The 27,786-nt window shown below is 31.9% G+C and overlaps 2 protein-coding genes across 3 annotated transcripts in view; one reads left to right on the top strand and one right to left on the bottom strand.

Moving 5' to 3' along the window:
- Window positions 1-9,788, bottom strand: part of LOC106055559 (MYND-type zinc finger-containing chromatin reader ZMYND8-like) — a 28,941-nt gene extending 19,153 nt beyond the window's left edge. Inside the window, exons 1-13 of one of the 2 annotated variants that reach the window (XM_056015605.1) lie at window positions 9,640-9,788; window positions 8,919-9,198; window positions 8,577-8,729; window positions 7,362-7,413; window positions 6,649-6,684; window positions 6,069-6,239; window positions 5,829-5,935; window positions 5,056-5,199; window positions 3,101-3,214; window positions 2,192-2,284; window positions 1,440-1,527; window positions 1,096-1,151; window positions 382-462 (exon numbers count right to left, since the gene is read on the bottom strand). In XM_056015605.1, the coding sequence (XP_055871580.1) occupies window positions 382-462; window positions 1,096-1,151; window positions 1,440-1,527; window positions 2,192-2,284; window positions 3,101-3,214; window positions 5,056-5,199; window positions 5,829-5,935; window positions 6,069-6,239; window positions 6,649-6,684; window positions 7,362-7,407 (936 nt within the window). In that variant the 5' untranslated portion in view covers window positions 7,408-7,413; window positions 8,577-8,729; window positions 8,919-9,198; window positions 9,640-9,788. Of the gene's footprint in view, window positions 1-381; window positions 463-1,095; window positions 1,152-1,439; window positions 1,528-2,191; window positions 2,285-3,100; window positions 3,215-5,055; window positions 5,200-5,828; window positions 5,936-6,068; window positions 6,240-6,648; window positions 6,685-7,361; window positions 7,427-8,576; window positions 8,730-8,918; window positions 9,218-9,639 lie in introns of those variants that run through there. The other variant, XM_056015606.1, reaches the window with a different exon arrangement.
- A 378-nt stretch (window positions 9,789-10,166) lies between these two features.
- Window positions 10,167-26,589, top strand: LOC106055558 (translocating chain-associated membrane protein 1-like 1). The gene is made up of 12 exons (XM_013211856.2): window positions 10,167-10,360; window positions 13,821-13,878; window positions 15,094-15,212; window positions 16,083-16,199; window positions 16,312-16,370; window positions 16,778-16,862; window positions 17,076-17,146; window positions 17,644-17,754; window positions 18,395-18,466; window positions 18,652-18,723; window positions 21,494-21,636; window positions 22,554-26,589. The coding sequence occupies exons 1-12, from the start codon at window positions 10,232-10,234 to the stop codon at window positions 22,646-22,648; spliced, it is 1,131 nt and encodes a 376-aa protein (XP_013067310.1). The 5' UTR covers window positions 10,167-10,231; the 3' UTR covers window positions 22,649-26,589.
- The last annotated feature ends 1,197 nt before the right edge of the window (window positions 26,590-27,786 follow it).

Genomic DNA, 27,786 nt, shown 5'->3' with positions numbered 1-27,786 from the left:
AGTGCATGGTTAATATAAGAAAGTAAAAGATATAAAAATACAACTTTCAAGAAATGGTAACCATTTTGTCTTATGGTCTTTAAAAGAAAACTTGTACTAAAATCATAGTGAATAAAGAGAACCTTAGTTTTAGTAAAATAATTTTATTTCAATAACATTTTTTTGCTACTATGCAGTAGATATGTAATTGTTAGGTTTATCTGTTAGTACAAAATTAGTATTAAAAAAAAACATTATCAAACTTTTACTAACCAACCAGATCACTAATGTTTAAGGAAATAATAAACCCTGCCTCATTTCTGAACTACACATTTACCTACTACATCTCTTAGACCTGCTGAATTAAAAAAAAAACAATGAAAAAAAAAAAAAAATACTCACACAAGGTTCACAAAACCAATCTGAGTTTTCCTGAGCACAAGAATGATAATAACAATCTGGACAAATCTCTATTTCATTCATCTAGAAAAATAAGTCACAAAAATGTATTGTACAAACAGTTTAAACATCACTTGATTCAAAAAACACTAAACGTAGATAAAAGCATAAAATAAAATCTTTGAACAAGAAGTTCAAGAAAACGCCAAGAAAGACCAGGTCATTTAAAAGTCTAAGAGGCCTTGATTGGCTTTTTTCTGGACCTAATTATTGACTTATCAAATCAAACACTGGACAAAAACTCCCATGTAAAGAAAAAAAAATTAGACCTAAATAGACATGCGATTGATAGAGGTTGCAAAAAGAGCATGACTCAAACTGAGTAGAATCATTAAAAAATCAGTCTTGCGAAGAAGTGTGGTCAATCAGTTCTTAGTTTTGTTTGCAGTATAATGCTTATCCAAATGAGTCAGGGACATAAAAATGTGAATGATACAAAAAAAAAAAAAAAAAAAGATACAAACTCAGTAGTTTCAGATAGGCAATCAAAAATGTTTCTCAGTCTCATTTGAAGGTGCTGTTTTATAAGTTGCAGAAACACAAAGGGAAGTAACAGGCTACTTGGACACAACAAATAACTATGTGCACAAATGTATTATGTTGACATGATTTTAAGAGCTTGCACTAAAATCAATATTTGAAGTAATTTCTATATACCTCATGTTTACAAACTTTTAACAAAGACTTTGCAGCAGATGTCACTTTGGCGTTAACTGGAGAATTACATTAAAAAAAATATAAATTATTAAATGAAAGAGATCATTTGAAACAATAACAGGTGCAACAAATACAGACAAACTTAATTAAATGAAACTGGCTAATTACAAACTACAACACCATTGCTACTAGACTAGGAGTTAGTTCCATAAAGATTATATGAATCTTATAAAATACAAACGTTACTTCAAAGTTTGACTTATGATTTCATGATTTATATACCATGAGAAAAAAAATAAGACAAACTTTAACTAAATATTCTTTAGTATAGATGACACACTTACATCCATTATAAACAGCAGAATTGTGATATATCCATTTAGCATCTGCCAAAAAGGATTCAGTGCAGCCATATTCCTTTTTTCTGATGTTCTGCATAATAAACAGTATAAATTGATCATGGAGTCTATCATGTAGCTAAGGTAACCAAAGTATATAATTCATTGGAAAGCATTTTCCTCATATGCATAAGGTCCCATCACCTTTTTCCATTATCTAAAGACTTAATGGTATAGAAAATCCAATGGCATTGGTCATACAGTTAATGAAGCAATCGCTACAAACTAGACTATGCTTACTTTTTCCATTATCTGATGACTTATGGTTTAGAAAATCAAATGGCATTGGTCATACAATTAATGCTGCTACAAACTAGACCATGCTTACTTTTTCTATTATCTAAAGACTTATGATATAGAAAACTGCTACAAACTAGACAATGCTTACTTTTTCCATTATCTGACCACTTATGGTTTAGAAAATCAAATGGCATTGGTCATACAATTAATGCTGCTACAAACTAGACCATGCTTACTTTTTCTATTATCTAAAGACTTATGATATAGAAAACTGCTACAAACTAGACAATGCTTACTTTTTCCATTATCTGACCACTTATGGTTTAGAAAATCAATGCTGCTACAAACAAGAAGATGCTTACTTTTTCTATTATCTAAAGACTTATGGTATAGAAAAGTTAAACTGGCACTGGTCATACAGTTAATAGAGCAACTGCTACAAACTAAACTACACTTACTTTTTCCATTATTGATAGACTCATTGGGTAGAAGACAAATTCTTGATAGTTTGGAAACTGTACTGGGTCTACAGGATGCTCAAATGTTGATGCCTAGTAATACACAAAATCCTATTCAATATATACATAATTGTACTTATTTAGGCTTATAAATACTACTCTAAAATTTAATTACAGAAGGGTTTTCCAAATGTTAGGATTGAAAACGCACCATAGATTAAGTGGCTAGAGACTAACAGTATCTGATCTAAACATGTAGATAGTGCAGACACAGGCTATAATCCCAACTAAGAATAAAAATCAAACCGGAACTGAATTTTAAATCAAACACAATAAACAAGTTGGCCTAAATGAACAAGTAATCTGAACTAGACAAATGAAAACAAACAAAGAAATCACAAATCTTGAACATAAAATGTGTACTCATAATAATTTCTCAAAGAATTTCTTAAAAACTAGAATAATCTTATAAAATTACTAACTAAAAATTGTTAAATTGTGATGTGACAGAACTAAAACCCAGCCTTCTTGTGACAATTAAAATGCAGCCATTATGTGACAGAACTTAAACCCAGCCTTCACATGACAGAATTAAAATATAGCCATTACATGACAGAACTAAAACCCAGCCTTTGATTCTCATCTATACATCCAACCCCAGACTTATGTTTTCAAACTAACAGAACTTTGTCTTCTTATTGGTAAATATCAAAAGTTTAACTCGGGACAAGTGTGACGAAGACCTCAAATCCAATACCTGAAGTCTTTCATAATCTCAAAAAAATACCCAACCTCAATTTGGGAAATGACAGCCAGTCATTTTACTGGTCTGCAACCTGCAGACCAAAGTCTAAAGAGACAAATTTTACCCTAATTACAAACAGCCCAAAGATGAAAAGTGTTACTTACCCCAACAGAACGCATCCTCTCCAGAGCAAATTTCAGCAGGGTGCACAGTGTGTCCAGTGATATGATGGACATAGTTTTAGATCTTGTGTCTGTGCATTCTGCCCTCATAATTTTCTACAAGACAAAAGCACAGGTTTAATACATCAGTGTAATTAGTGTTATGAGTTTTAACATTACAAGACAATTTACTGATTGTTATTTAGTATACGTAAATAGGTTTGATAAATGGAAAAGCTATTTATTTGATTGGATACAGTGTTTCAAAACTTAATAAGATTACAAAGACAGTTTGTGTGGAAACACAAACTCAAAATCGGCCCCCCAAGTGGTCCACCCAGGCAGGCTTCAATATTTTCAGAAAGAACATCCGAATGAAATTATATCAAAGACAAATGAGAGATAAGAATGGAGAAAGAAGGTTGACAGATCTTGTGTAGTGCCTTAACGGTACAGCAGATCAAAGGATAGGTGCAAGTGAATGCAAAGTTAGATGTGAACCTGGCCTATCTAGTTCCCCTTTCAGACCTTGTGGTCTATAGGGCAGATGATGTAAAGTTCATCTGTTTTTGTGTCCTACGATTAACGAGGTTGTCATGTAGCAAGCACAACGACCAACCGCCTTTACTTTTCCCCAACTAATATCAGGTACCCATTGGAGCTAGGTGGACTAAGAGGCGCCTAATGATTCCGAAGTTGAAAATCCCAGTCTTCACCAGGATTCGAACCCGGGGCCCCCGGTTCGGAAGCCAAGCGCTTTACCGCGCCTATCCTGGCCTAACTGAAGTCTTATAATTGATATAATTGTTTTGAAAAGGCTCAATCTCTTATTCAAGTGCTCAAAAAAAAAAAAAAAGAAAGCATTTCGCAATAAAAAAAAAAAGTGCAAGAAAATGACGTTTACAAGATTACTATTCGTGTTAATTTAGGTCTAAATTATAATGCATACTAATTAGCTTTTTCTCTTTAAAAAAACTGCTTGCATAACTGATTTTAAAAATTAGATTTTTCGCTTTCAGAAAAAAAAAAGTAGCCGTTGCATCAGAACTTTGAATGGCCTAAAATATTGTGCTGTCGGATTTTCAATATCTTTTCTAGTTTACGAGATCTAAACGGGACGGACGGACAGACATTTCGCACAAAACTAATATCGTCTTTTCCCCTTTCTGGGGTCGCTAAAAAAGCTTCTTAAAATAAAATTATTATAACCTAGCCCAAACAGTCTGCAGAATGAAAAAAGATGAATGCAAGTGATATTAGGACTAGGTTATACATGTTTCTAAAAGCATACAATATAGCCAGTCTTATAATGGGTTTTATCTTGATAAGTAAGTGGTTTAATACATCAGAATATGATGTACAAGTTCTAATAAACAATCTAAAATTATTGTGGGCTTAATACACAGTATGTCATGGGCTTAATACACAGTATGTCATGGGCTTAATACACAGTATGTCATGGGCTTTATACACAGTATGTCATGGGCTTTATACACAGTATGTCATGGGCTTTATACACAGTATGTCATGGGCTTTATACACAGTATGTCATGGGTTTAAAAGACATTATGTTATGGGCTTAATACGCACTATGTCATTTGTTTAATATGCAGTATGTCATTTGTTTAATACACAGTATGTCATGGGTTTAATACACAGTATGTCATGGGTTTAATACACATGGAGAGAGAGCATAAAGGAAGGGTCATGGATTGCAGATGTCATACACAACAGAAGCAGAAAGAAGGGTGAAAATGCAACGGCACCTGGTGATCACAGCTGTGTATCAAGGATTGGCCTCTTTAGTCACACAAGAAGTTGCAAAGGGAAAAGATCGTCTCTCGAGACGTAAAATGCCACAGAATACACAGTATGTTATGGGCTTAATACACAGTATGTTATGGGTTTAATACATTGCAGAATAAAAGATGCAAAATAAAATTCTTATTCTAAGATACCTCACACTCAGGGCACACCCAGTCCTCTTCATTTACATATTCATGACTGAGGCATTTACTGTGATAGACACGAGGGCAAAGTTCACAGCACACCAGCTGGCCTTCTTTGTGACACACCCAACAGAAATAATCATTTTTGTTGTTCTAGAAAACACAGAATTAAAAGCAATTGTTTTTTTTACTGAAGTTTGAACAAATAAAGTTGAGCAAATATGATCCCAAACCTTTTTATAGGCCTGTGATTAAAGACGCAGAGGAGCTCTGCTGTGAATATAGTCTCGTTACAAGTATGTGATTCTCCCCTAAGAACACCCTATTACATACATTTCTTTAGATTAAACAGTGCAGAACTTTTTTAATAATTTCATGAGTGATGACCTAATTATGATATTGTAGACAAAGAAGACAGCATGTATTTCATTCGCCGTAATTTGTGTGGATTTAGTTTTATAAAGTTTTTTTTTTCTGAAAACAAGAGTTATTTGATTTTAATATTTGTGGTTCAATCAGCCCTTTTTTTATTTTACAAATTTATCTCAAACACCAATTCAGTTTTAATAACAGTCAAAGCTCATTATATACCAAATTTACTAATAAAATCAATCAATCAATTAGAGTTTTTTGCTTAGTTACAAATAGTAATATCAAAAGAAATTAATATAGATTAAAAAATCTGGAAGTTTTAAGTAATCATATCAAAGCTCAATTTTAAAGCCAGCAATACCTGCTACAAAAAAACAATAATAATTTTAAAATAGTATATGGTTACATACTTCCCCTGAACCATCATTACGTCCAATTTTCTTTCGTTTTGGTGATATTTCAGGCAGACTTGCTGCTCTATCATGACCTTGACTTTCTGTAATTTTTCTTTTTCTAGCTATAAAACATGCAAAAATTGTTAATGGTAATCAAAGAAAATTGAGTGCATAAGAAAAAAAAAATTCAACAGCGTGGACTAATAATTAGAAAGAGCAAATATTAAAATTATTAACCATGTAGAAACAACCAACCATTTCCCTGTAACTTTTTAGGAAGTCTAGAAGCACTAGAGCTAGATGACAATGCTGCTAGCAAATTTTCTTGTGAAGCAGTTGACACAGTCGACGTTCCTGTCATGATTAGAGTTCCAGTGGAAAGACGTGTTCTGATATTTTTACTTGGCAGGGTAGATTCTGAAGAGCCTTAAATTTCAATAAAAAAATTAATTGCCAACTTATATAAGTAAAAAAAAAAAAAAAAAAAAAAAAAAAAGAAAGTTGTTAAAAATTTGAATCCTCCTTACTGAAAGCAACAAAACAAAATCCTTTATGCAGGCAAAGCAGATTTACATTCTGCATGGTTAAGCAAGAAACAATAAGGATGTTATGGGGTCACAGATTTAAAAGTGACACATTAACCTTCTCTAACAGGTACCAGTATCTGAGAACTGAGAGGTGCCATGAGACCTCAAGAGAATATTAAAATCTCCCAAAACATTCAAGCATGACTACTATCTATAAGGAAAACATAAATCTAACACAAGCCATTTAATGATGAAAAAGACAAAATCAGCAGCAAAAACAATATTTCTAGATGAAATTTAGCACTGACCTTCACCCATCTCCTGATTTTTTCCTTGATTACCAGCTGATGAGAAAAGATTTTAAAACATATAAAATAAACAGTTAACAATGACCTGCCGTTTTTTAAAGATGATTATTTGAATCTAATATGAAAGTGTTGATATTAGCCTATGAATATGTAAACTTGAGATAAAGGACTTAATGATATAGCTAAAAAAGAGAAGAGGAATGGAGAAAGATGGTTGACATTGTGTGTGGTGCACCAATGGTTCAACAGACTACAGTACAGGTGAAATGTGTGTAAATGGGATAGATAGTATGATTAAAAAATATTAAGTGTGTCTTATTTTCCAACTACATATTGTACAATGATATATAATTTATTTAATAACTGTTTTTATGACATAAATAGCTAATATAGATTACTGATTAAATTACTTAGAGCTTATCCATGAAACATTATACACAAAAAGTGTTTTTTTTTTCAAATTCTATGAATGCAGTTTAAATTTTGTGCTTAGCTTGAGAAAATTCTTTTTTACATCTACAATTTCATAAATGAATTTTTAAAAAAATCAAATTTGTAAACGGAAAATAAAGGGGTTTGTATCTGCTGCTATAGTGTGGGAATTAAGAGTTTGTTTCTAGATTGCTTCCCATAAGTCAATAAAAGAAAACAAACCAAACCTTATAACAACAAGTTAGTGCTATTCTAGACAAATTTCACTTTTATTAAATTACCTCCACTAGATCTTCGCTTAAGAAGATTAGTTGACCGTCTATGCATTTTAGTCTGAAATAGAAAACTGCATATTTTAGTCATCATGGCACGTTTAATGCTAACAAATGTTTAATTAAAAAAAAAAAATAAATTTCCAAAATTATAGGCCTAATTAATTTTGCTTTTTGATTATATTGAAAACAATTTTTACACAAACTAATTGAAATATATCTTTATGCTATTAAAAAAATTAATAAAAAGCTTTGAATAATAGTCCATTTAGAAATGTACAGACTGTAAAAGGCAGTTTCCAATTTTAGCTGTTGTTCTTAGAGGTTTTTAATTGTCTACTTTATAATTTTTACTTGTTAAGATTCCATGGTAAATCCAAATTCTGGGAGTTGTTAACCTAAAAATAATTGATATCTACTAGTCTAACAGAATTTTAAACAAATATTGGTAAATGATAATCTATTGGCCCACATATGTACGTTACCTCTTTTTACTAGTTCATTGATACTACTACTTCTATTTTCCCACAGTATGATCGGAAATGAGCAAAGCTGCACTAATAGGCCTACTGATATTACTACTAGGAAGAATGGCAGTGACAGATTTATTGTGCTGGTAATAGATCTTTAATGTTCATAACCACACTGGGAATAAGTTGAGCATTATGCTATCTAAAATGTTTAAAGATGGTTTAAAGATTGACGTTACAATTTAAGACATAGAAAATCTTGTGTGGGTTCAGTTTTTCATAGATCACAGGACAGAAATCACTCTGTTGTAAGGATTCCATAGACGTGAATTTAGATGTAGAGTGGGCTCAGTTTGGAATCTCACTGGAGTAGGGTATGTTTTGGAAATTTTAACTCTAATACAAAGATAAATTGGCATATTTAAAAAAAATGTCTAGCATACTTGTTTTAACTAGCTAGTACATATGAGAATTCAAAGTACTGGTAGCCATAATAAAGTAGCTGAAAAGTACTGATCAGTTGGTTATTATGGAAATCTCCAATTTAACAACATTGAGTTTACTTGCAATATAAATCAAAATTTTAATAAGCCCAGCTCTTTGTAACTTAGAAATTGTTGAATGAAAAAATGCCCCAGCAAGTAAATTTTCTTCCTCCTCAAAGATAAAAAAATGTTTAATAATCAAAGATAGTATTTAAATAGTTGTCCTTTAATGGTGGGGATAATGATAGGCTTTAAAATTGTATAATTACTTATAATGAAGAGTTTGGTTATGATTTATAAATGATTCCCCTTAAAACAATTTTCATGTGGTTTATGCATGAAATCAACAGTTCAAGCAATGACTTTCATGTGTCTATTTCTTTGGTAAGGTGGCACAGAAGGCATAAATGATGTTGGAAGATCTGAAATGTAAAAAATGCAAATATGTTAGTCAATTTATTTAATAAATTAACATAATAATTGGGCATTCCCAAATTTGGTCTGCCATAGATCTAGATTCTAACGTTAAGGTTTAGAGACTAGACTATCTATACAAGTAGGATATACTAAATTTTGATATATAAGAACATTTAATATAAAAATTACTACACCTGTGGGTTTAGAATGAATCAGGCATTAAGTATAATGTATTTTCTTGATCGCCTCGAGAATTCTAGTATGTGGTAAACATGCCGTGAAGCCAACCACAGGGCAGATTGTCTATTGTAGAGACTACTGTGCTTAAAAGGTCAAGGTCTTGTGTTACTATTTCCTCGCTGTGTTGTTCCCCAAGCCGACGCAGCACGCATCTTGTTTAGACTGAACTCCGCCCATTTCTCGTTTTCACCAATCGGAGTTAGGTTCAGAGGGCATGTATCGTTTCTTGTCATTCTTGTATTCAAGACATCACAGATATATAGGGGGGGGGGGGGGATAAATTGAGGTCTTAAAAGTTATACGTATGCCATTACGAAACAGATTGGTTTTAATTGATATATTAAAGTCTGTATGTGAGCCATATAAGAAGAAGTTAAAGATCTTTATTCTTTTTTTTTTTTACAATTTCGGCTACAGGTAGCCATACATTACAATTATACTCCCACCTACAGGAAATGTGTATAACATTAAAATGACTTTAACTGTAATAAGTAGATCTATAATAAAGATTATAGCTTAGACATTGTCAAGAATACGTAACAGTGACAAATCGTTTGTCCTTTGAAAAACAACATAAGGGGTGGGGGCTAGAGATAGTATAAAATATTGATATTTATAGTTTATTACACAATATCTACATTTAGACTGCAATTTAAAGATAATTCTATATCTTACTCTAGATTCTATATATCTAGGCCCTACTATTATATAGGGTCTAGTAGTTTTACACATGAAAAATTTGTAATTTGTATCTTAATTCTTAAGCTTATGAATTATAAAGCTATAGCCTGCTAACAGTACTCTTGTCAAATTTATCAACCAAATTAGACGAATAAACTGATAAATATAGATTAATAGATAGATCTAGTCTAGATCTTTTTTTTTTTTTTTTTTAAATGTATTTTAAATGAAAACTATTCTAGTCCTAAATCTAGATCTATATTTAGAAAATGAAAGTAGATCTAGTTACTTCTGATAAATGCAATCAATTGAGCCCTATTTGTTTTAAGTTTTTTCTATATAATAATTGATGCACCATAAAAATATTACTAATACTGTTCAAAGAAAATAAATGAAATGAGTATTATTTAGAAATAGATCAAATTAGTTTGCAATCAGTTTTTCTTTGTTCTCTTAACTAGGGCTTCGACTATGAAAATACTCTTTTAGGAACATGTAAGAATTGATAACCATAGCTGGCTACTTTGATTTCGCTCTTGTCCACATCAGCGTGAAATAAACTCGCAGCTGTTAGAAAAACAGAACGATGGCACCCAGACGTTCCGGCAAGAGTTCAAAAAATCCCCCAATTTTTAGTCATGAGTTTTTCATACAGAATCATGCAGACATTGTATCTTGCATTGCCATGGTTTTCATTATTGGTCTTATGTTTCAGGTAATAAAATGTTCAGAGTTGCTTCTTGACAATCTTCATTGAATATCTTGGTCTTGATAATCAAAAAGTTGATTATATTTTTTGCCTTATTAAAATTAAGGCTTATTAGATCTATTCATCTATAAGTTTTTTAACTTAGTCTTAGTTATTTAAGTTGTTATTATTAAATTACTAGCCATATCATGTTACCCGCGGGTCTCAATATGCATGTCACTGATATAGTACATTAGAATAGTTTGTGGGAAGCGTGGTCAAGAGGCTTGAACTTGGCTTGGCTTGGCTACCTATGAATGAAGGGGACTTGAGGCTCGACACCCCACTCGAGCTGTGAGCCTGTGTTTACTGAGAACCTAAAGGCAGCACTGAAACAAATGTGAATGAACCATAATGCTCTGAGCATTCTATATGCATGAAAGTAGCACTATATAAAAGCTTTAATAATAATTAAAAACAATTAAACAAAATAATAATGTTATAAGTAAAGCGAATGTGTGAATGTAAAAATGGTTTAAAAAGTGCTATTAAAATTGCTAATCGACCTAATTCCATTTTGTTACAAAAAGATTTGCTTGCATATATATTGAGATCTATAGATCTAGAGTTTAGTATAGTTTTTTACCTAGATTAAACTTAGAATCATTTGTTTAAATTAAGTAAAATAATCTACTTTCACTAAACATTCTTGATCTTTCATTTTAAGATTGAATTTAACTAAATTTAAGGTTCAATAAGCTTATTAATTATTTTACGTTATTATATTTAGATCTAAAAACGTGCGAATGTAATTGTTTATATAACATTGTAACTGATTGTTAGTTTAATTTTATGTAGCTCTAGATTTAGAATCTAAACAATTTGAATGCCACAGTAGTCTAGTCAATAAATAAAAACTTTGAGCCTATTATAGTAAAAGACTATAAACACTGTGATCTGAGCTTGGAAAGTAAATTGTATTATGTAAGTAATTTATTTGTTTAATAATATGCCTTTAAAATGGGCAATATTATGACCTCTCCTCTGACGTTCATTTCATTCGTATCACTATGCGATATAATGGTGCCGCAAGTTACAGAAAAGTATGTCAAGACGTTTAAAGCTATTTACATTTAGAGCGAATGATTTTATGTAAAAAATGTTTTGTAAACTCAAATTTGAAGGTTAATGAGCATCAAATAATGAAATGAATAGAAACATATTTGTATTTTTATGTATAAAATAACAAAATAATGTTTTCTTGAATGATAGCTAATTTAGATCTAGAGATTTTCATCTCTGCTGCGCATGCGTGACCTCTCGGTCTTGTCTCATTGTTTAGACACAGTATGTAAACATGGCCTAGATTTATACGATACAATACTTTTATAGAGTTGGGCAACTTTTTTTTTTTTTTTTTTTTTTTTGAGGGTCTTAATTTTGTTTTAGGGCTACAATACATACACTACGATCTAAGTTAGTACCCAAGGAACATTTCTACCAAGTTTTATCAAGATCAGTGAAACGGTTTTGATTTTTATACGGGGACATACATACACCTCACATTCTACTTTATATATTAGATATTATTATAAGTAATATAAGACTAAGTGTCACTAAGTCTAATACGACTAAGTCTCTAACACTAAGTCACTAAGACTTTGTCTAAGTTCTAGATCTAGTAATAGATCTAATAAGTTACTTTAAGAGTTAAGTCAACTAAGTTAAGTTAATCAAGGCTAAGCCTCAGCTTAAAATAAAGAGAAAGTTAACTCTAACAGTACAATGTAATACTCTAATAACACAAGTTATTGGTTAATGATTAATCATAATGATAAGTTAAAGAGTTGATCAGTTAAGCTGAATCATAAATCATCTACTAGACTAAATCATCATCATTTAATGTCATGTCACATGCGAGTTTATGTAAAAATGTATGTGGTCATGATTACATTAATATGCTGCAATGTGCAATGAACATTAAATAAATTTAAATAAAGGCATTAAAGATTAAAATTAAGATGTTTAAATCAAATTAAAAAAAAAATCTCTATAGATCTAGATCTAATATAACTCTAATCTAGATTCTAGATCTATAATTACTATAATCTACTAGCTAGATCTATCATCTACTCTAGAATTTAGAATTCCAGATCTATATATTATATATAGACATAGACTAGATTCTATATTATATATAAATAAATACAGCACAATGATCACAATGCATGTATGTATGTAGATCTGTGTATGCATTATTCTTTTAGAAATCAAAATAGTTTGACCAATCTTGATAAGGACACATTGGAATCTGAAGTGTATGTGAATTGTCTTTCAACATTGAGAATGCCCTAAAAAAAGTAATCTCTATTGAAGAACAAATAGAGTAAACCCACTTTCACAGTATTTCATATTAGCTATGAATGTCACTAAACAAAACAAACCTGAATCAGTGAGTTAAGTAATGTTCCACTCATGGATGGAATTAACGTTTTTTGCCCTTTTGGAATACAAAAAATGCTTTGATCAAACTTTTAAAACTATTTTGTTTTTTATTAGAAAATGATATATTTAGTAATAGAATTAAAAAGGTGAGCATGCCCCTTTTATATAGCACAAAGCAATTTTTATAAACAAAAAATTATTTTTATATTAGCAATGTTTGAAATTTAAAAATAAAAATTTACAGACTGCGAAAAAGCCTTCAGGATTTAGATCTAGAACTGAATTTGGAAAAATTTTATGATTCGTATTGAAAATAAATATTGTTTAACATTTTTATCCATATTGTAACAAACGTTTTAAAAAGAAAAACACATCTTAAACACATGAAATGGAAATTTTGTTAAATTATGTTGCTACTATTGGGAAAATTAAAACTGACCACCATGGACAAGTCAACAGCTCTAGGTGTAGATTAAATATAGGAAATATATTATGATCCAAAGTAGAATACAAAATATTATTTACTATATTTTTTCATATTTCCACATAACTTTATATGAAAACTATTTAAATACTCATAAAATGAATGTTTTGAGCTCTTTCCCACATCACTAGAGCCTTTTAAGACCCCACTCTTTCAAAAAAAAATCTTTCTCTATAAAAACACATTGAAAGAAGGAGATTCTGGATGTTTTCGCAAAGGGAAACTATTCCAGATAATTTTTAAGCAATTAAAAACATATGGTAGAAAAAAAAAACAGCGTAAATCCAAGGTTTATACCTGGGTAAAATCAATGATTGGAGCATCGATACAGAGTCAGAGTTAAAATGAAATGTAATTTAATTTTTTTTTTATTTTTGAGTTTTAAATAAATGAATTTTTTCATAATAACCTCTGTTGACCCTCTATTACATAACTTATTCAGTCTTTTTTCAAAGTTAATCAAGTTTCCTTATCATAACTTATACAACTTTTTAAGTTAATATTTTTCATACAGTAGAATAGTTCATTTCAAAAAGTTTGATACAATTTTTCTCTCAGGCAACATCACCCGTTGCTAGTTTGTTCATCACCATGCAGAATAACAGCACAGTGAATGGTAAGTTACCTTTTATTATTATCATTTTGGTTGTTATGAAAACTAAAAACAAATTAAATTTATTCCTTTTATATACTTTAAAACCATGAAAATCATTTTTGTTTTGAAATTTAAAAAAATGTTTAATTTTTAGTGTATACATGTTTTCCTGGTAATCTGATTTTATTATTTGTTTATAGAATCTGAACCTTTGCTCTACAGGGTTCAGGCCAAACTTTATCAATGTATCCCCACAGTTGAACATGAAAGGATCTTAATTTAAACTTTCAAGTTTTTTTTTTCCTTGATCCATTTTTTGTTTTATTTATTTTATAAAAAATTATCATATTTATAATAAACTCTGATGGCTACATTGCTATCCCTGGTTACTTGCCAAAGTTTATATCATGCATTTGATAATGTAATAACCTCTTAGGGGACAAATGATCAAAGTATAGTATGTAATTTCAAGAAAGGATAAATATAAAAATGGTATGCTATAAATACATGCATAAAATAATTATAAACCCTGATAGTTGTTCTGAATCTTTATTATCATGAATACAAATATGAAAGTTTTTAACAAATTACTCAATAAAACCACAGCATGGACATTGCCCTTACAGTATACACCTAAACTACACCTCTGCTTTGAAAATATGTCTCCTTCAAGAAGATAGTCCTGCACTAAAATAACATAAGCAGCAAACCTCCCTCAAGACTAATATTGAATGAATTTAGATTCTCTCTATTTAATGGGTTAATTTGCTGTTCGTTAAAACAAAACTGCATTGTGATGTAGCCATTACCATGGTTACCCCTTGGTTTACCAGCCAATAAAAATGGTGAGATACATCATTACTCAACATTTAAAAGAGTCTAAAATTATGACACTAGTAATAAGTAAAGTTACCCTTTTCAGGCCTTAGAATCGATGGGGTCAGATGACGTTAAGTTTACTCTTTCAATGGCTGATGGTTAACAAGGGTGTCATGGATAGCACATTGACCAACTGTCATTACTTCCCAATGTATGCAAGGTACCCATTAGTGTTGGGTTGACTCTGGAGCATTGTAAAAATACTGAAGCTCAAAATCCCATTCATCACAGGATTTGAACATATCTCTCTGTGGGGAAACAAGCAGTTTAACGATTCTGCCACCATGCCCCCTAAATTAGACACTTTGGACCTTTTTTATTTGTTAAATATAATTTCATACATTTTGTCTTCTACAGATTCAGCAAATGTTGAGCATATAGTCTACTCCAGTGGAAGTCGGGATTTGTTCACCACCTTCTTCTATTTCCTCATCTGCATTGTTATTCATGCTGTACTCCAGGAATACGTTCTAGATGTAAGTCATATATATATATATGGCTCCTTTTGTCTCGAAAGGCAATGGATGCGCCCAAGTGAGTCACTGGTTTTGGCTTAGTCTTGAGACGGGGCAGAATCTGGTGTGGCTAATCAAGCCAATTCTGGAACGGCAGACTTTGCCACAATTCATACATGTGTATGCCTCTGATTTAGGGCTAGCAGACAGGGCAGCTTTCTTTTTTTCCCTCTTGATTAAAGCCGCTTCAATTCTTTTGTTCTCAGCAAGGGTTGTCCCAGCACGCACATGCTGCTGAGATGTAAGTCATAATGTTGAACATAACAGTGATTAAAGAAGGGATTACTAATCCCTTTGTTAAAAATGTAATAGTGAACATTCCTTATGATTGTTATAATTAGCAGTCATTGTTAAAACCTTTAAAAAAAAACACATTTCTCTGTTATAATTTAGGGATTTAAAAAAAAAACTCATGAGATTGCATAGATCCCTAACCAAATGTAGCTTAACACCTAAGTTACCAATAGAATGTAAGACTTAAGTTAAGGGAAAGCAAAGGTAGCTAATTATTAATTATAATTATATTGAAGAAAAGCGTGCCACATGGAAAATGGCCAGCTCCTCCACCACCAAAGTGAACGCCACCTTGACCTGCAATAAATGTGGACGGGAGTGTCTCTCCAAAATAGGGCTCCACAGCCATATGAAAAAGTGTTCGAGATGAACCATAGTCGTTCTACGACTGAAGGAGGCCAATGATGATGATTATTAATTATATGAAGCCTTTTTTTTTATATTAGCCTTATAAATTGGTGAACTCGACTTGTGTTTTAACTTTCTATTGTACAGTAAAGTTGAGTGTTATTAATCATGTTTGCTTTGTGTTAACAGAAGTTGAATCGCAAGATGCATTTGTCAAAGATCAAGCACAGTAAATTCAATGAGTCTGGGCAGCTGCTCATATTCTTCTTAGTCTCGGCTGTCTGGGGTGCTGACATTTTATTTAGAGTGAGTTTATTAAAAATGTCTATGCTGTGAAAAATAGATAAATATGATTAATGCCTGAAGCACTATGTGCATTAAACTTGTTGATGCTAGATTTGAGTTCTATGTTCTACAGGAGAACTATGTCACTAGTGTCAACCAACTGTGGGAAGGATACCCTCATACTCAACTACCGTAAGTTTTTGACTGATTAACATCCATTTTTATTGAAATAATTTTATATAAGTAAAATGAAGTTTTCGACATTAAACCAAGGCATAAATATTAACAAATAAAGCTAAATATTGTATTCATCTTTTTGAACTGTTTAATTTTACAAATGGTATTAATAGATATTACTTTTTTTTTCTTGTATTGAGTTTTAAAGTTCCGCCACAAACTGATTTAGATTTTTTTACCATAATCTTTAAAAAGTAACATTAGAAGAGAATCTTTTCAATTCTATTACCTTATAGCTGAAGGATAAATATTTCAACAAAAGGAATTACGTCCTAGTTGTGCTTATTAGTTATTAAAAGCCATTAATTATTTTTTTATTACAATGCATATTGAATATGTATATATATATATGTCTTTTAAAGGTTCATCGTAAAGTTCTTTTTCATCATTCAATTGGCTTATTGGGTCCACAACTATCCTGAGCTGTATTTTCAGAAAATCAGAAAGGTAATTTGTTGCAAACATTGATTGTTTTTTGGATGGCTGTAAACTGGCATTTGGAATAATGATTTCCTTGATACCATCCTGCTTAAATGGATGACCTTTGTTGGCAGCATTAGGCCATAGTACTAAACCTTGTTGTCTACCCTTTAATTTACTACTCTGTAGTGAAAATGTTTCTTTATTAAGTGTATCAATCTGCTATGTTTCTATTGCCAGGAGGAGATGTCTGGCAGACTGCAGTACACTACCATCTATCTCATCTTTATTGCGGCTGCCTACTTTCTAAAGTAAGTCTCAGAACAATGCCTCTTGTCTAAATATTGTTTTAATTGCATTGAATCTAACATTGTCAAAAATTATGGTGACTCAAAATTGTTAAATAAAAAGTGGAGTTAATTTGTTTCCTTAAGTTAGAAAATGATTGTTCTGAGGAATGGAAAATAATGTGGCGTTTGTACTGGCATGCATTATGAATCATTTCTAAGAATTAAATTATCTTGATTTCATAAGAGTAAATTAAGTTTTCAAAATTTTGATGAAAAGTTTTAGTATATGCTGTAGTTTCTTGAATTATTTCTTTGTTCATAACACACAGCCCCATCTGTTGTTTTTTTTAACACCCCCTAAAAAAAGCAAAAATTAATAAAACTTCACAAAAAGTAAGCCTCTTAAAATAGGCTACAGTAAATTGTTACCAATTTTTTTTTATTATGGACTAATATATAGAAGTTGAAATATTTATGAGAGTCTTGTGTAACAGCCTTGACTGTCTCCTTTCTTTTAGCTTTAACAGAGTGGCACTTTGTGCTCTGGTGTTGCACTATACAGTTGAATCTCTGTACCACATGGCATTGTTGTGTCACTTCTCAGAGAAGGCAGATCTGGCCAAAACTATGTAAGTTTTCTGAACAATTAGTTTATATGCTGGCAAAATTTGTTGGGCTCAGTAAACACATTTTGTAATGAGGATGCTTAGTGGGCAGGTGAGTGATTTAAGTTGTGCATGTTTACTGAACCAGATGTCCTGTGGATGAAGTGAATGCTGGGAGTTTTAATTTGGGAATCTAAGATGTCTCAGAGTCCAGCTAGCTCTAATCTGGACCTGAATTTTACATGGCACAGTAAATGTGGATGTTCACACTACACACTACGCCTTTTTTATCATTTAAGTACCCCCTTTCAGACCTTGCGATCTATGATGTAAAGGTCATCTGTTTCTTTGGCCCACGGTTAATGAGGATGTCATGTGGCCAGCACAACGACCGCCTTTACTTTTCCTTGACTAATGTCAGGTACCCATTAGAGCTGGGTGGACCCAGAGGCGCCCAAAGATCCCAAAATTAAAAAATCTGTCTTCACCAGGATTTGAACCCAGGACCCCCTGATTTAGAAGCCAAGCACTTTACCACTCAGCCACAGCGCCTCCTTGTGATTCTTTGGCTAAAGAAAATTGAACTTTATATTATAATCTTCCTTTGAGCTTATAAGAAATTTTTACAACTATTTTTGTTATTATAAAATATTTATATCCTCAGATTTATGGTATTCAATGTTCTTTTTGTATTGGTACGCTTAGGAACAATAACTCTAGCTGTTTTGACATTTTGGTAAGTTTCTCATATTTGTGAATACATTTTTTTTTTTTTAAAGAAATATGTTAACTATTTTGTTGTTATTGACTTGAATATTTATTTGTTATAATTATTAATTAGTTATTTCTAGTAGCTCTTATCCATTTGTTTCCCTTTAGTAGCTTAATAGATTTTCAAAACCTTTTTAATAAATTTTTCAGGTACGGATTAGCTCAGTCTAACAATGCTGTCATAGACATAGCAACAGGAAACTTCAATACATATATTGTCAGGTAAGAGCTGGTACCTTAGCCTTAGGTCACATTCCATGTTAATGTCTTAAAAAAACACAAAAAAAAACCCAGAAACATACTTGGTAACATTTACAGTGTTTTTATTATCTACATTTCTTAAAGCACACTTTCTTGGCATTTAGTGAAAGGCCTAACAAACTGGACAGTATTAACTTCCTCCCCCGCAAAGAACAATCTACAATTTTCCAACTAAGAACAGGGACACACACCTCTGTTAAATTACCATCTGAACAAAATAAATTCCACACAACTCCCCCTTTGTAGACACTGTGCCCACCCTTATGAAACCGTAGACCATATCCTCTTTGAATGCCCCTTCCTAATCCACCTTAGGCAGACCCTACTTCCACTACAGCCGAACATAACCAACAGCCTGTACGGCAGTGCTGAACAACTGAAGAAAACAGCACACTATTTTTCCTTGGCAGTCTGCAGCAATAAAGCTGGCAAGAAGAAGAAAGCACACTTTACTTTCATGATTCTACATGTATATAATGGTGTTTTCTTTTTTCTTTATAGACTTTTTTTTGTTGCTGTCAGATAGCATTTTTGTAAACATTTGAAGTTGCTGGCATTTATTATTTATCAAAGTGACAGGCATGCTAATTTTATTTAGATTTATATTGGCAGAAATGTTGGTTGAGCTTAATCTTTCTTTTACCATTCAAAGGGAATAAAACAGATGTTTCCCAACTCTAAAAATTGCAGAAAGTATCTTCTATGGGAGATCTTAAAGCTACTGTTATTGTCACTAATGACTTAGCTAGGTTCCATTACTTATGAAAGCCTAAATGCAAAGAAAAAATCAGGGACGTTCAAGGCTGAGTGTGTTTGCAAAAGAAAAGCTTTTTCTTATGTAGAAAAAAAAATTTAATTCTTGATTCCTTGTGCCCTCCCTCAACACATGTTTGTTTTCTAAAACAGCTTCAAACATCAGAACCTAGAATAGAAAGCTTTACAACAGCTAGAGAGTTTGTCTATTTAGCAGACCCAATAGCCCAGCTTTTATACACCCAATATTAGAAACAAGTTCAATGACAAATTAGGATTATCTTTTTTAAAAAAAAAATCTTTAAACATTCTTTTTTAGTGATTTAGAGGATGCCAAAGCTTTCATTACTGACTCTGCATAGAATGGTCTGAAATAAGAAAATCTGAATTCTTTCAAAATGTTTCCAGTGTTTGCACATCTTGTAAAGAAATTGTACACAAACAAAACTACTTTTATAAAATTAGATGTCACTGATACAGCCAAGCAAACCATTACATATGGTTTAAGTCAGATTTCACTATTAACAAAAATTCCCCCCCCCCCTTTTTTTTTTTTGAATGAATTTTCTGTTATTGCTATTATGGAATCAGGAATAAACCACTGGAGGCATTATGATCATCAAATCATTGCCAAGTGTCAAGAAAGGTATCATTCTAACCTAATTGACAAAGACTAAAAGTGTAAATATTTTGACTAATGTACAGAATGTCACAAATAACTTTATGCTGTGTTAATTTTTAGAATTGCTGCATTTTGTGCATCTTAAGTGCTTGAATGATTTTAATCTTTCCTGAGTATATTTCTTCATATTGTTACGAATCTCACTATCCAGGCTCTCTGCAAACTGCACCATACACCACCAACTTAAAGAACTTGACAACTCAGGGCTCCAAAGTAACGTAACACTTTAATAGTTGAATAAATAACAGCCAATACTGTACAATTGGCAACACGTACACTGTACAAATATCTCTCCAATAACACCATACCGCCATATCACTGGCCTCTCCGTCTCGTTCCGGGCTTGCACTGGGTTCAACAGTTCAGGACTGACTTCACACACTAGGCTCGTTGTGTCAGACTCGATCGCAGACCAAGATCAAGACGCCAGTCGTCTCAACTGTACTTGACAGTACTCCGCACTGTACCGTCGTAATGCTTCGTACAGAACCACACCGTTGAACTGTGCTGTAGTCGACCGTGTTCTGAGCCCTGTCGTGAACCTTCTGTCGTGAACCTTCTTGACTGCGACACCTCCGTTCTTATATAGGGTCCCTGCTGGCCTTCTAGAACCGAGCAGAACGTCGCTGGACCATTCTGTGTGGTCAGATGACTACAACCCTTGTGACGCTCCTGGGCTCTGTCGATCCTTCCCGAACCGTCATGTTGACACTCGTCTCGGTTGACCGCTCGTCTATCGCTGGCCTGGGGCGATTTGCGTCGGCTGACTACACTCACACCACTACCCCCATCTGTGCCACCGCCAGGTTTATAACAATATTTAGGAAAATACACATTCGCCCCTAAAAATACACATTTCCAGTTCTGGGAATACAAATGTTCATTTTGGCATGTAGTCATCTCTGCAGATCTGAAAGAAGATACTGGGACTCTGTTAAAAAAAAAATTAATAAAAATATAACTTGACATTAATTAGTTTGAACATAATGTGCATTATAAACAAGCACACTAGCTTCTCCAAGTACACTAATGCAGTAAATGCATATTTCAATAAAAGAACTCTTCTATGCTTTACATAATCTTATTAATGTTACCAGAAATCTCTGCAATATTCATATGTAAATTATTTTTTAGTTTTTCTAAACATACATGGCCATCTCTTGAGCAGCTCTGCCTATTTGTTTGACAGATTCCACATCATTGGTTACATTTTGGAATAATTTAGATTGTAAAATGTGTTGTGAGCATTATAAATATAATAAAACTAAATTTTGTATTATTATTTCTAAATTTCAGAATAAATTGCTTGGTAGCAATAGGTTTGTGCCAAGCTGGATTAATGTGGAACTTTATCACTTTCCACCTACGAAAGTTACGGGAGAAATCTCCATCTAGCAAGAAGCTTCGCTCACCAAGCAAGAAGAAGGCTGAACCAAAAGGTAAGGTTTTTTTTTTAACTGTTACACTACATTCCAATTTAATAAACAGCAATCTATGTTTGGTAGGCTTGGGATCTTCACATATTTGTATTACCTATTTCTCTCACCATTTTACATGTTCCCATTTGTATTTATTTCCTTGCTAAATAATATGTGAGCAATTATGCTAAGTTGAAAAGTTATATTCTTTAACCTGCATGATACAGTTTTTGTTGTTGTTTTTTTGTTATACTTCAAATTCTAAATATCTTGAAACTTGTGCTAGGATGAAAAGAGCCCTATACTAAAAATAAGAATTTTAGGTTAGTTTGACCTCTTTGATTTCCAAAAGCTCATGGGATTGCCTGAAATTGTCTAGAAATCTCCTGGAACAAAAAAAATGAAAGAAGTAAAGCCTAGATAAGCTGTTGGTTGTTAAATGATGTCAATATTTTTTTATTTTAAAAACTAAGCAAGTAAAGATCTATTGAAGCCTATCTTATACCCTAAGCAACCCACTTGTCTTAAAAGAAATTACTAGAGTATTACAATTAAATTAAGAATGGAAACACCAACCAGAACTAGGTTGACTTTATATACTATATCTAGATGGACTAATATTGTAAGCCTACGAAATGATCAGTGAGTTATCCTCATGTTTCTATATCAACATTAAAGTTGGTAATTCTAGTTATCAGAGTATCAGGTTTAATAAAATAGAATTTGAACCTCTTCGTATTTATCTTTTGTTTAATCACGTTAGATTTATCATGTAGTTATTATATTGTAAAACTTTAACTGGGTCTAAATCTATATCTAGTTTAGGAGTGATCCATGCCTTTAGTCTTTAGACCTTAGGTACTGATATAGCTTCAAAATATATACATTGCAGACTGATTTAGCTCAAGTAATAATTGTAGATTTTTTGTTTTTTTCAGCTGTTTTGCCAGAGGAGCTGGATTCTCTTCCAGAAGTAGACCAGAACTCTGCAACAGAGAATGGTAATGTTAGAGCCAGAAAAGTCAAGAAATAGACATTCAAATGGTCAATGTCTAATGCTTTGTTCACATCTATTCCATCCTAGATAGAAAAAAAAACACATCGGGACTACTTTGATAGATATTATCCTAATTTTTTAAAACATTAGTTTCTCGTGTAAAGTTCTGTAGAATAGAAACTTTTTTTTCTTTTGTGTTTCCTTTTTTTTCCTCGGAGAATGTTTTATTTATTTTGTTATGAAATCTCTTGATTTTCAAATTGTTTATTGAGACATTTTGTGGATCTTGATCTATTTTTTTTTTTTCATTCTTTTTTCTTTTCTTTCTTTTGCTCTGACTCTTCTTGACTTCATTTTCCTTTCAAAATGTCTTGAGACTTTTCATGTTATTGGATGAGAATGTTCTAGTTATCAAACTGTGTGTGCATTTGTATTGCTGCTAAAACATGTACTTTTTTTTTTAAAGTTTTTTTTTTTCTTATTAATCTTTCCTTACTTGTGGATGTGGATTCACTTCTGAGGTTTCACTATTCATTGATGTATGAGCCAGGGACCAGTGTAGGTATAGACTTATATAAATATCATAGTAACAAGTCAGCACTACTTCTAGTTAAGTATTCACAGATTATTACTGTTATTGTTACAAGTGAATAGTTTAACATTTGAGTGACAATTTAACAAGTACTACTGATATACTGTTTTTATTACTTGGCCAAGTTAGGATCATACTTGAAAGTATTTTTTTTTTAATCATTTGTTTGTTGATTTGATTGATCAGAATCAAAATATAGTAACTGTAATCTATAATCTGAATAAGTATGTTGCAAGAACTATTCATGACTGCCTATGGTTTAAATTAAGACTCATGAATTTAAAGATTTTTTCTTAATGTGGCTTTGTTATTGTATGAGATAACATTATTTCTATATTATCTTTATCAATTTTTTTTTTTTTTTGCTTCAGTCTGTTTAGCCATTAAAAGTTGGTCCCCCACTGATAAAATAAATGATTTTTTAGATAGCTAATTGTCTGATGGTCATAACCAGTATTTAAAATTGTAAATTATTTTTGAAAGCTATGAGTTTGTCTGGCTTTATAACATCTAATTAAAATCATTGTCAGGACAATATTTTTTTTTTCAAATGGAAATCAATGAGCTGAAATGTATAAATAACTAATGTTTGTGCTGCTGCAGTTTTGTATGTACTAATGTAGGTTCAAGAAGCATTTTGTTGTAAAGCTGATCATGTTCTAAATCTGCTTTTTTTTTTTCTCTTCCCCCCTGAATTTTACATTCAATTATTGTTATGTACATAGGAATTATGTTTCACTATTCAAACGTTTGTTGTTTGCTTTGGTGATGTGTATTGGGTAAGTCAGTCAAGTAGGTGTAACTTTAATCATGTACCAAAACTTATTTTTGTGTTTGTTCTGCTAGAGTATTTCATCTCTTTAAAATAGTTCCATGGCTAGGAAAGTGTACACCTGTTTGTGTTGTTGAGATTACCCAAGTGTCTTCCTTGTGTGTGATTTGTAGTACTCTCTGTATTCAATTGTGTGATTATTGCTAAAGTATCTCTAGTGTTTATTTACATATTTTCTATTTAGATTACTCCCAGTGTCCACCAGCATTTCTATTCTATTAGAAGTCTTAAAAAAAAAATTCGTTGACTAAACAATTTTTTTCTATCTAAACATTTTAGGTAGATACACAAGCTATACTCATTTTTTAGCTTAGCACACTTGTATAGACTACATGATTCAAATATTTTTAATTGGTGCCTCTTGCATCCAGGCAATGTCTCTCTTCAAGGACTTATGACCTCTGAAAAACATTTCTTGCAAGATTTTTTTGTTTTCAGTTATTACAAGAGTTATTTCTTTCCCCAACCTAATGATAACAAGAATTGACTATACATAGTAATCTTTGAGACTTGTTATTGGCAAATAATAAATGAAAAAATATTTCTAGTCACGTGAAGATTTAGGTTGATTTGTAAGTACGGGCAATGTTGAATGCCACATGGAATGTTTGAAGCCTTTTTTTGTTGTTGTTTTTTAATGTAAAGCTACACAATAGATTGACATTTAGAAGTTAAAACTGTACTTACTGCTTTGTCTATATATAAGTATTAAAAGGGTATTGGTTAGGTTTGATGAATGATTATATTATGTAGTTAGTTTTAAATGTATGGTATTGAAACTTTGTCCAACTATATTGGTGATGGCCTAGGTGGTGGTCTTTGATTGAAAAAAATGTTTAACATTTGTATGAAGAATGGCTTACATTACCCACAGTTCATGACATGACATTGCCTAGCTTGTCTTGTATTACATTGCCTATTGTTTGATTTTATGTCCCAGTACCGGTAGTTATCATTTTAACCTTGCTTGCTTTATCTTACTATGGCAACAGTGTGTATAAAAAGTGCCATTATTGGCAGCGGTGTCTCGTGCATTTTAAGCTCATATCTCTTTTTCTGTTAAATACTTTATTCTTTTTTTTTTTTTCTCCATGGCATGTTTTCTTTGTGATGAAAGTTTGAAAATGTTGAGTCTGTGATTGACCTGTGTGCATGTGAGTTTTGGAATCAGAATGATTGTTTTAAGAACTGCTGTAATGAACTACATTAAGGATAAATATTTGTCAAATTTTAGTAAAGACATGTTCCCTGGATGCGTTGAGTACTGTATTCTATATACTCATAATACTTTGTCCAGTGAAATAACTTGTCGATAGGGGGGGGGGGGGGAACAATTTGACTTGCCAACATTTCCAAACTCTTTTTCTTGAGGTGTTTTTAAACCCTGTGTCATGGTTGTTGCTGAAGAAAGATTGACAAACTAATACTGCTGTTAAAACATAGTTTCTTATTTAATTTAATGTGGTTTTCCCTCAAACTCATCATTTAAGTGATAAATGATAATGATTGCATTTATTTTATTGTCATACGTATGGATGTTATTCTTTTTAAGCTATCCTATTCTTTTCAGATAAATGACTAGAATTAATTCTGTCACTGTAAAACATGTGGACATCATACAACTTGCATGGGATAAAATGTATCAGAAAGTTGTAATTGAAGTTTTTGCAATCATGTTTATCTTTTATGCTTACTCACCAAATTGGTTTGAGGGCATATCATAATCCTTGTGAATGTTGACTAGGGAAAGTGGATCCAGATGGTAGAAAATTGTTGCATTCAATAAAATGCTGTTGAAAAGCATAGAGCACTTAAAACGTTTTTAATTTTACAGACAATTTATTGCTATTTTAGGGACAACTTTTTGACATGTATGAACTTGTTCTGCATGATCTTTGTTGTAGAGTGCATTCATTTTTCTCTCATAGATTATAAACATTGAATGTATTTGTTTCTTCTGTCTTGTTACATTTCTGTCCATAAAATAAAACAAACAAATTCAACAAAAAAAAAACCCATCTTTTCTTGAAATTGTTTATATTTTGTATGTACTGGTTATAAGTAAATGTTTGACATAATATGAAACTATTTTAGTGCTGTTGTGATAGGTACTGCTGCTGATGTGTGAAGAATGTAGTCACTTGATTAATGGCAACTTGTGAAAACAGCTTGAAGCAAAAAAAATATTTTTTTTAATAAGACAGTGAAAAGTGTTTCATGTAACTGTATTGTGGTGTCTAAATGACTTGTCTTTTTGCCTTATTAGGTTGAAACAAATCAATAAAAAAAAATATTTCTGTCTCTTTGTGTGTTGAAAAAAACCTTGCCATTGTCACACAATAACATCAGGCCAACAAAAACTAATTTGCTAGAGCTACACAATGTAACTCCAAATGTGTAACTTAATATTTCATTATATATTTGTTGTTAATTGGACTCTCAGAATTTCAAAATGATTCTTTCCCTTGTTCATTATGTTTCATCAGCGTTTATGTATACATTTAATTGAGAGAAGAGTCTATTAGTTCAATAAGAATAAAAATTATAACTTTATATTTGACTTTCTTGGCATTAGATGTTTAATATTTCCTTTGAATATATAGTAATGGCTAGTTACATTAAATATTAATACATAAAACAAAACTAGAGCAATTGAAATATATTCCAACCTGAGCATTTTATTAAGAATTGTGCTATCTGTAAAATCTTTTATGACTCTTGAGCCTTATTGGTCTTAGGCAAAGTCCAAAGGGCATCATGTAGTTTTGTCTAATCACAGCAAAGATCTCAGCTTACCAGCCAATCGAATTTACTTTACTTTTTCATGGGCTCAGCTAATATCACCTGAATTTCATTTCTTTGTAGCATTCACTCAATGAACTACTTTTGATCTATCTTGGTCCAGTGAAGGAACAGTTTCTAGTTTCCATATCACATTTCTATTTGAACTTGCTGTTTAATGACTCAAGACTCACATCTGATTGTCTTGGTTTAGTCTATTAAAAGAAAAAGTATTTTTTGAAAATCAAATCCATGAAAGCCAAAAATCTCGAGGGTTTGGTTTTTGGACATCTGAATAGTCTTGTGGATTATAAGTTAAATGATTATTTTCACCAGAAATTGCTTTGAGGTTTATAACCCACTAAAATTCAAAATGATTAAAATTAATTATTTCTACACCTGATCATAACAACTTCAGTTTCACTATCAATGCTGGATGTAATCAATATGTTGTCTTTAGATTGGGTTCAAGTACCATTTAGATTTGACATCCAATCACTGTGTACTTAGTCACTTGGTAATTGTCTTAATGTAGTAAAGTATAAAGTTTCCCTTTCAGACCTAGTGGTAAAGGTCATCTGTTTTTGTGGCCTACGGTCAATGAGGGTGTCATGTGGCCAGCACAATGACCATCCGCCTTTACTTTCCCTAACTAATGTCAGGTACCCATTAGAGCTGGGCGGACTCAGAGGCGCCCGAAGATCCCTAAATTAAATATCCCAGATAAAACACAGAGAAAAAGGCATCCAGAGACTATCCCTCTTGAAAAAATTAGCTGGCACGGATTGGGGAGCTAATCACAACATCCTGAAAAAGACCTATACCAGTTATGTAAGACCTGTACTAGAATATGGTGCCACAGCATGGGGCTCAGCAGCCCAAACCAACCTAAGAAAAATAGACAAGGTTCAAAATATTGGTCTAAGGATAATGACAGGAGCAATCAAAACAACACCCATAAGAGCTATG

Source organism: Biomphalaria glabrata, chromosome 17 (genome assembly GCF_947242115.1).
Source record: "Biomphalaria glabrata chromosome 17, xgBioGlab47.1, whole genome shotgun sequence".
NCBI classification, from domain to species: Eukaryota; Metazoa; Mollusca; class Gastropoda; family Planorbidae; genus Biomphalaria; species Biomphalaria glabrata.
This window is presented reverse-complemented; position numbering and strand designations above follow the sequence as displayed.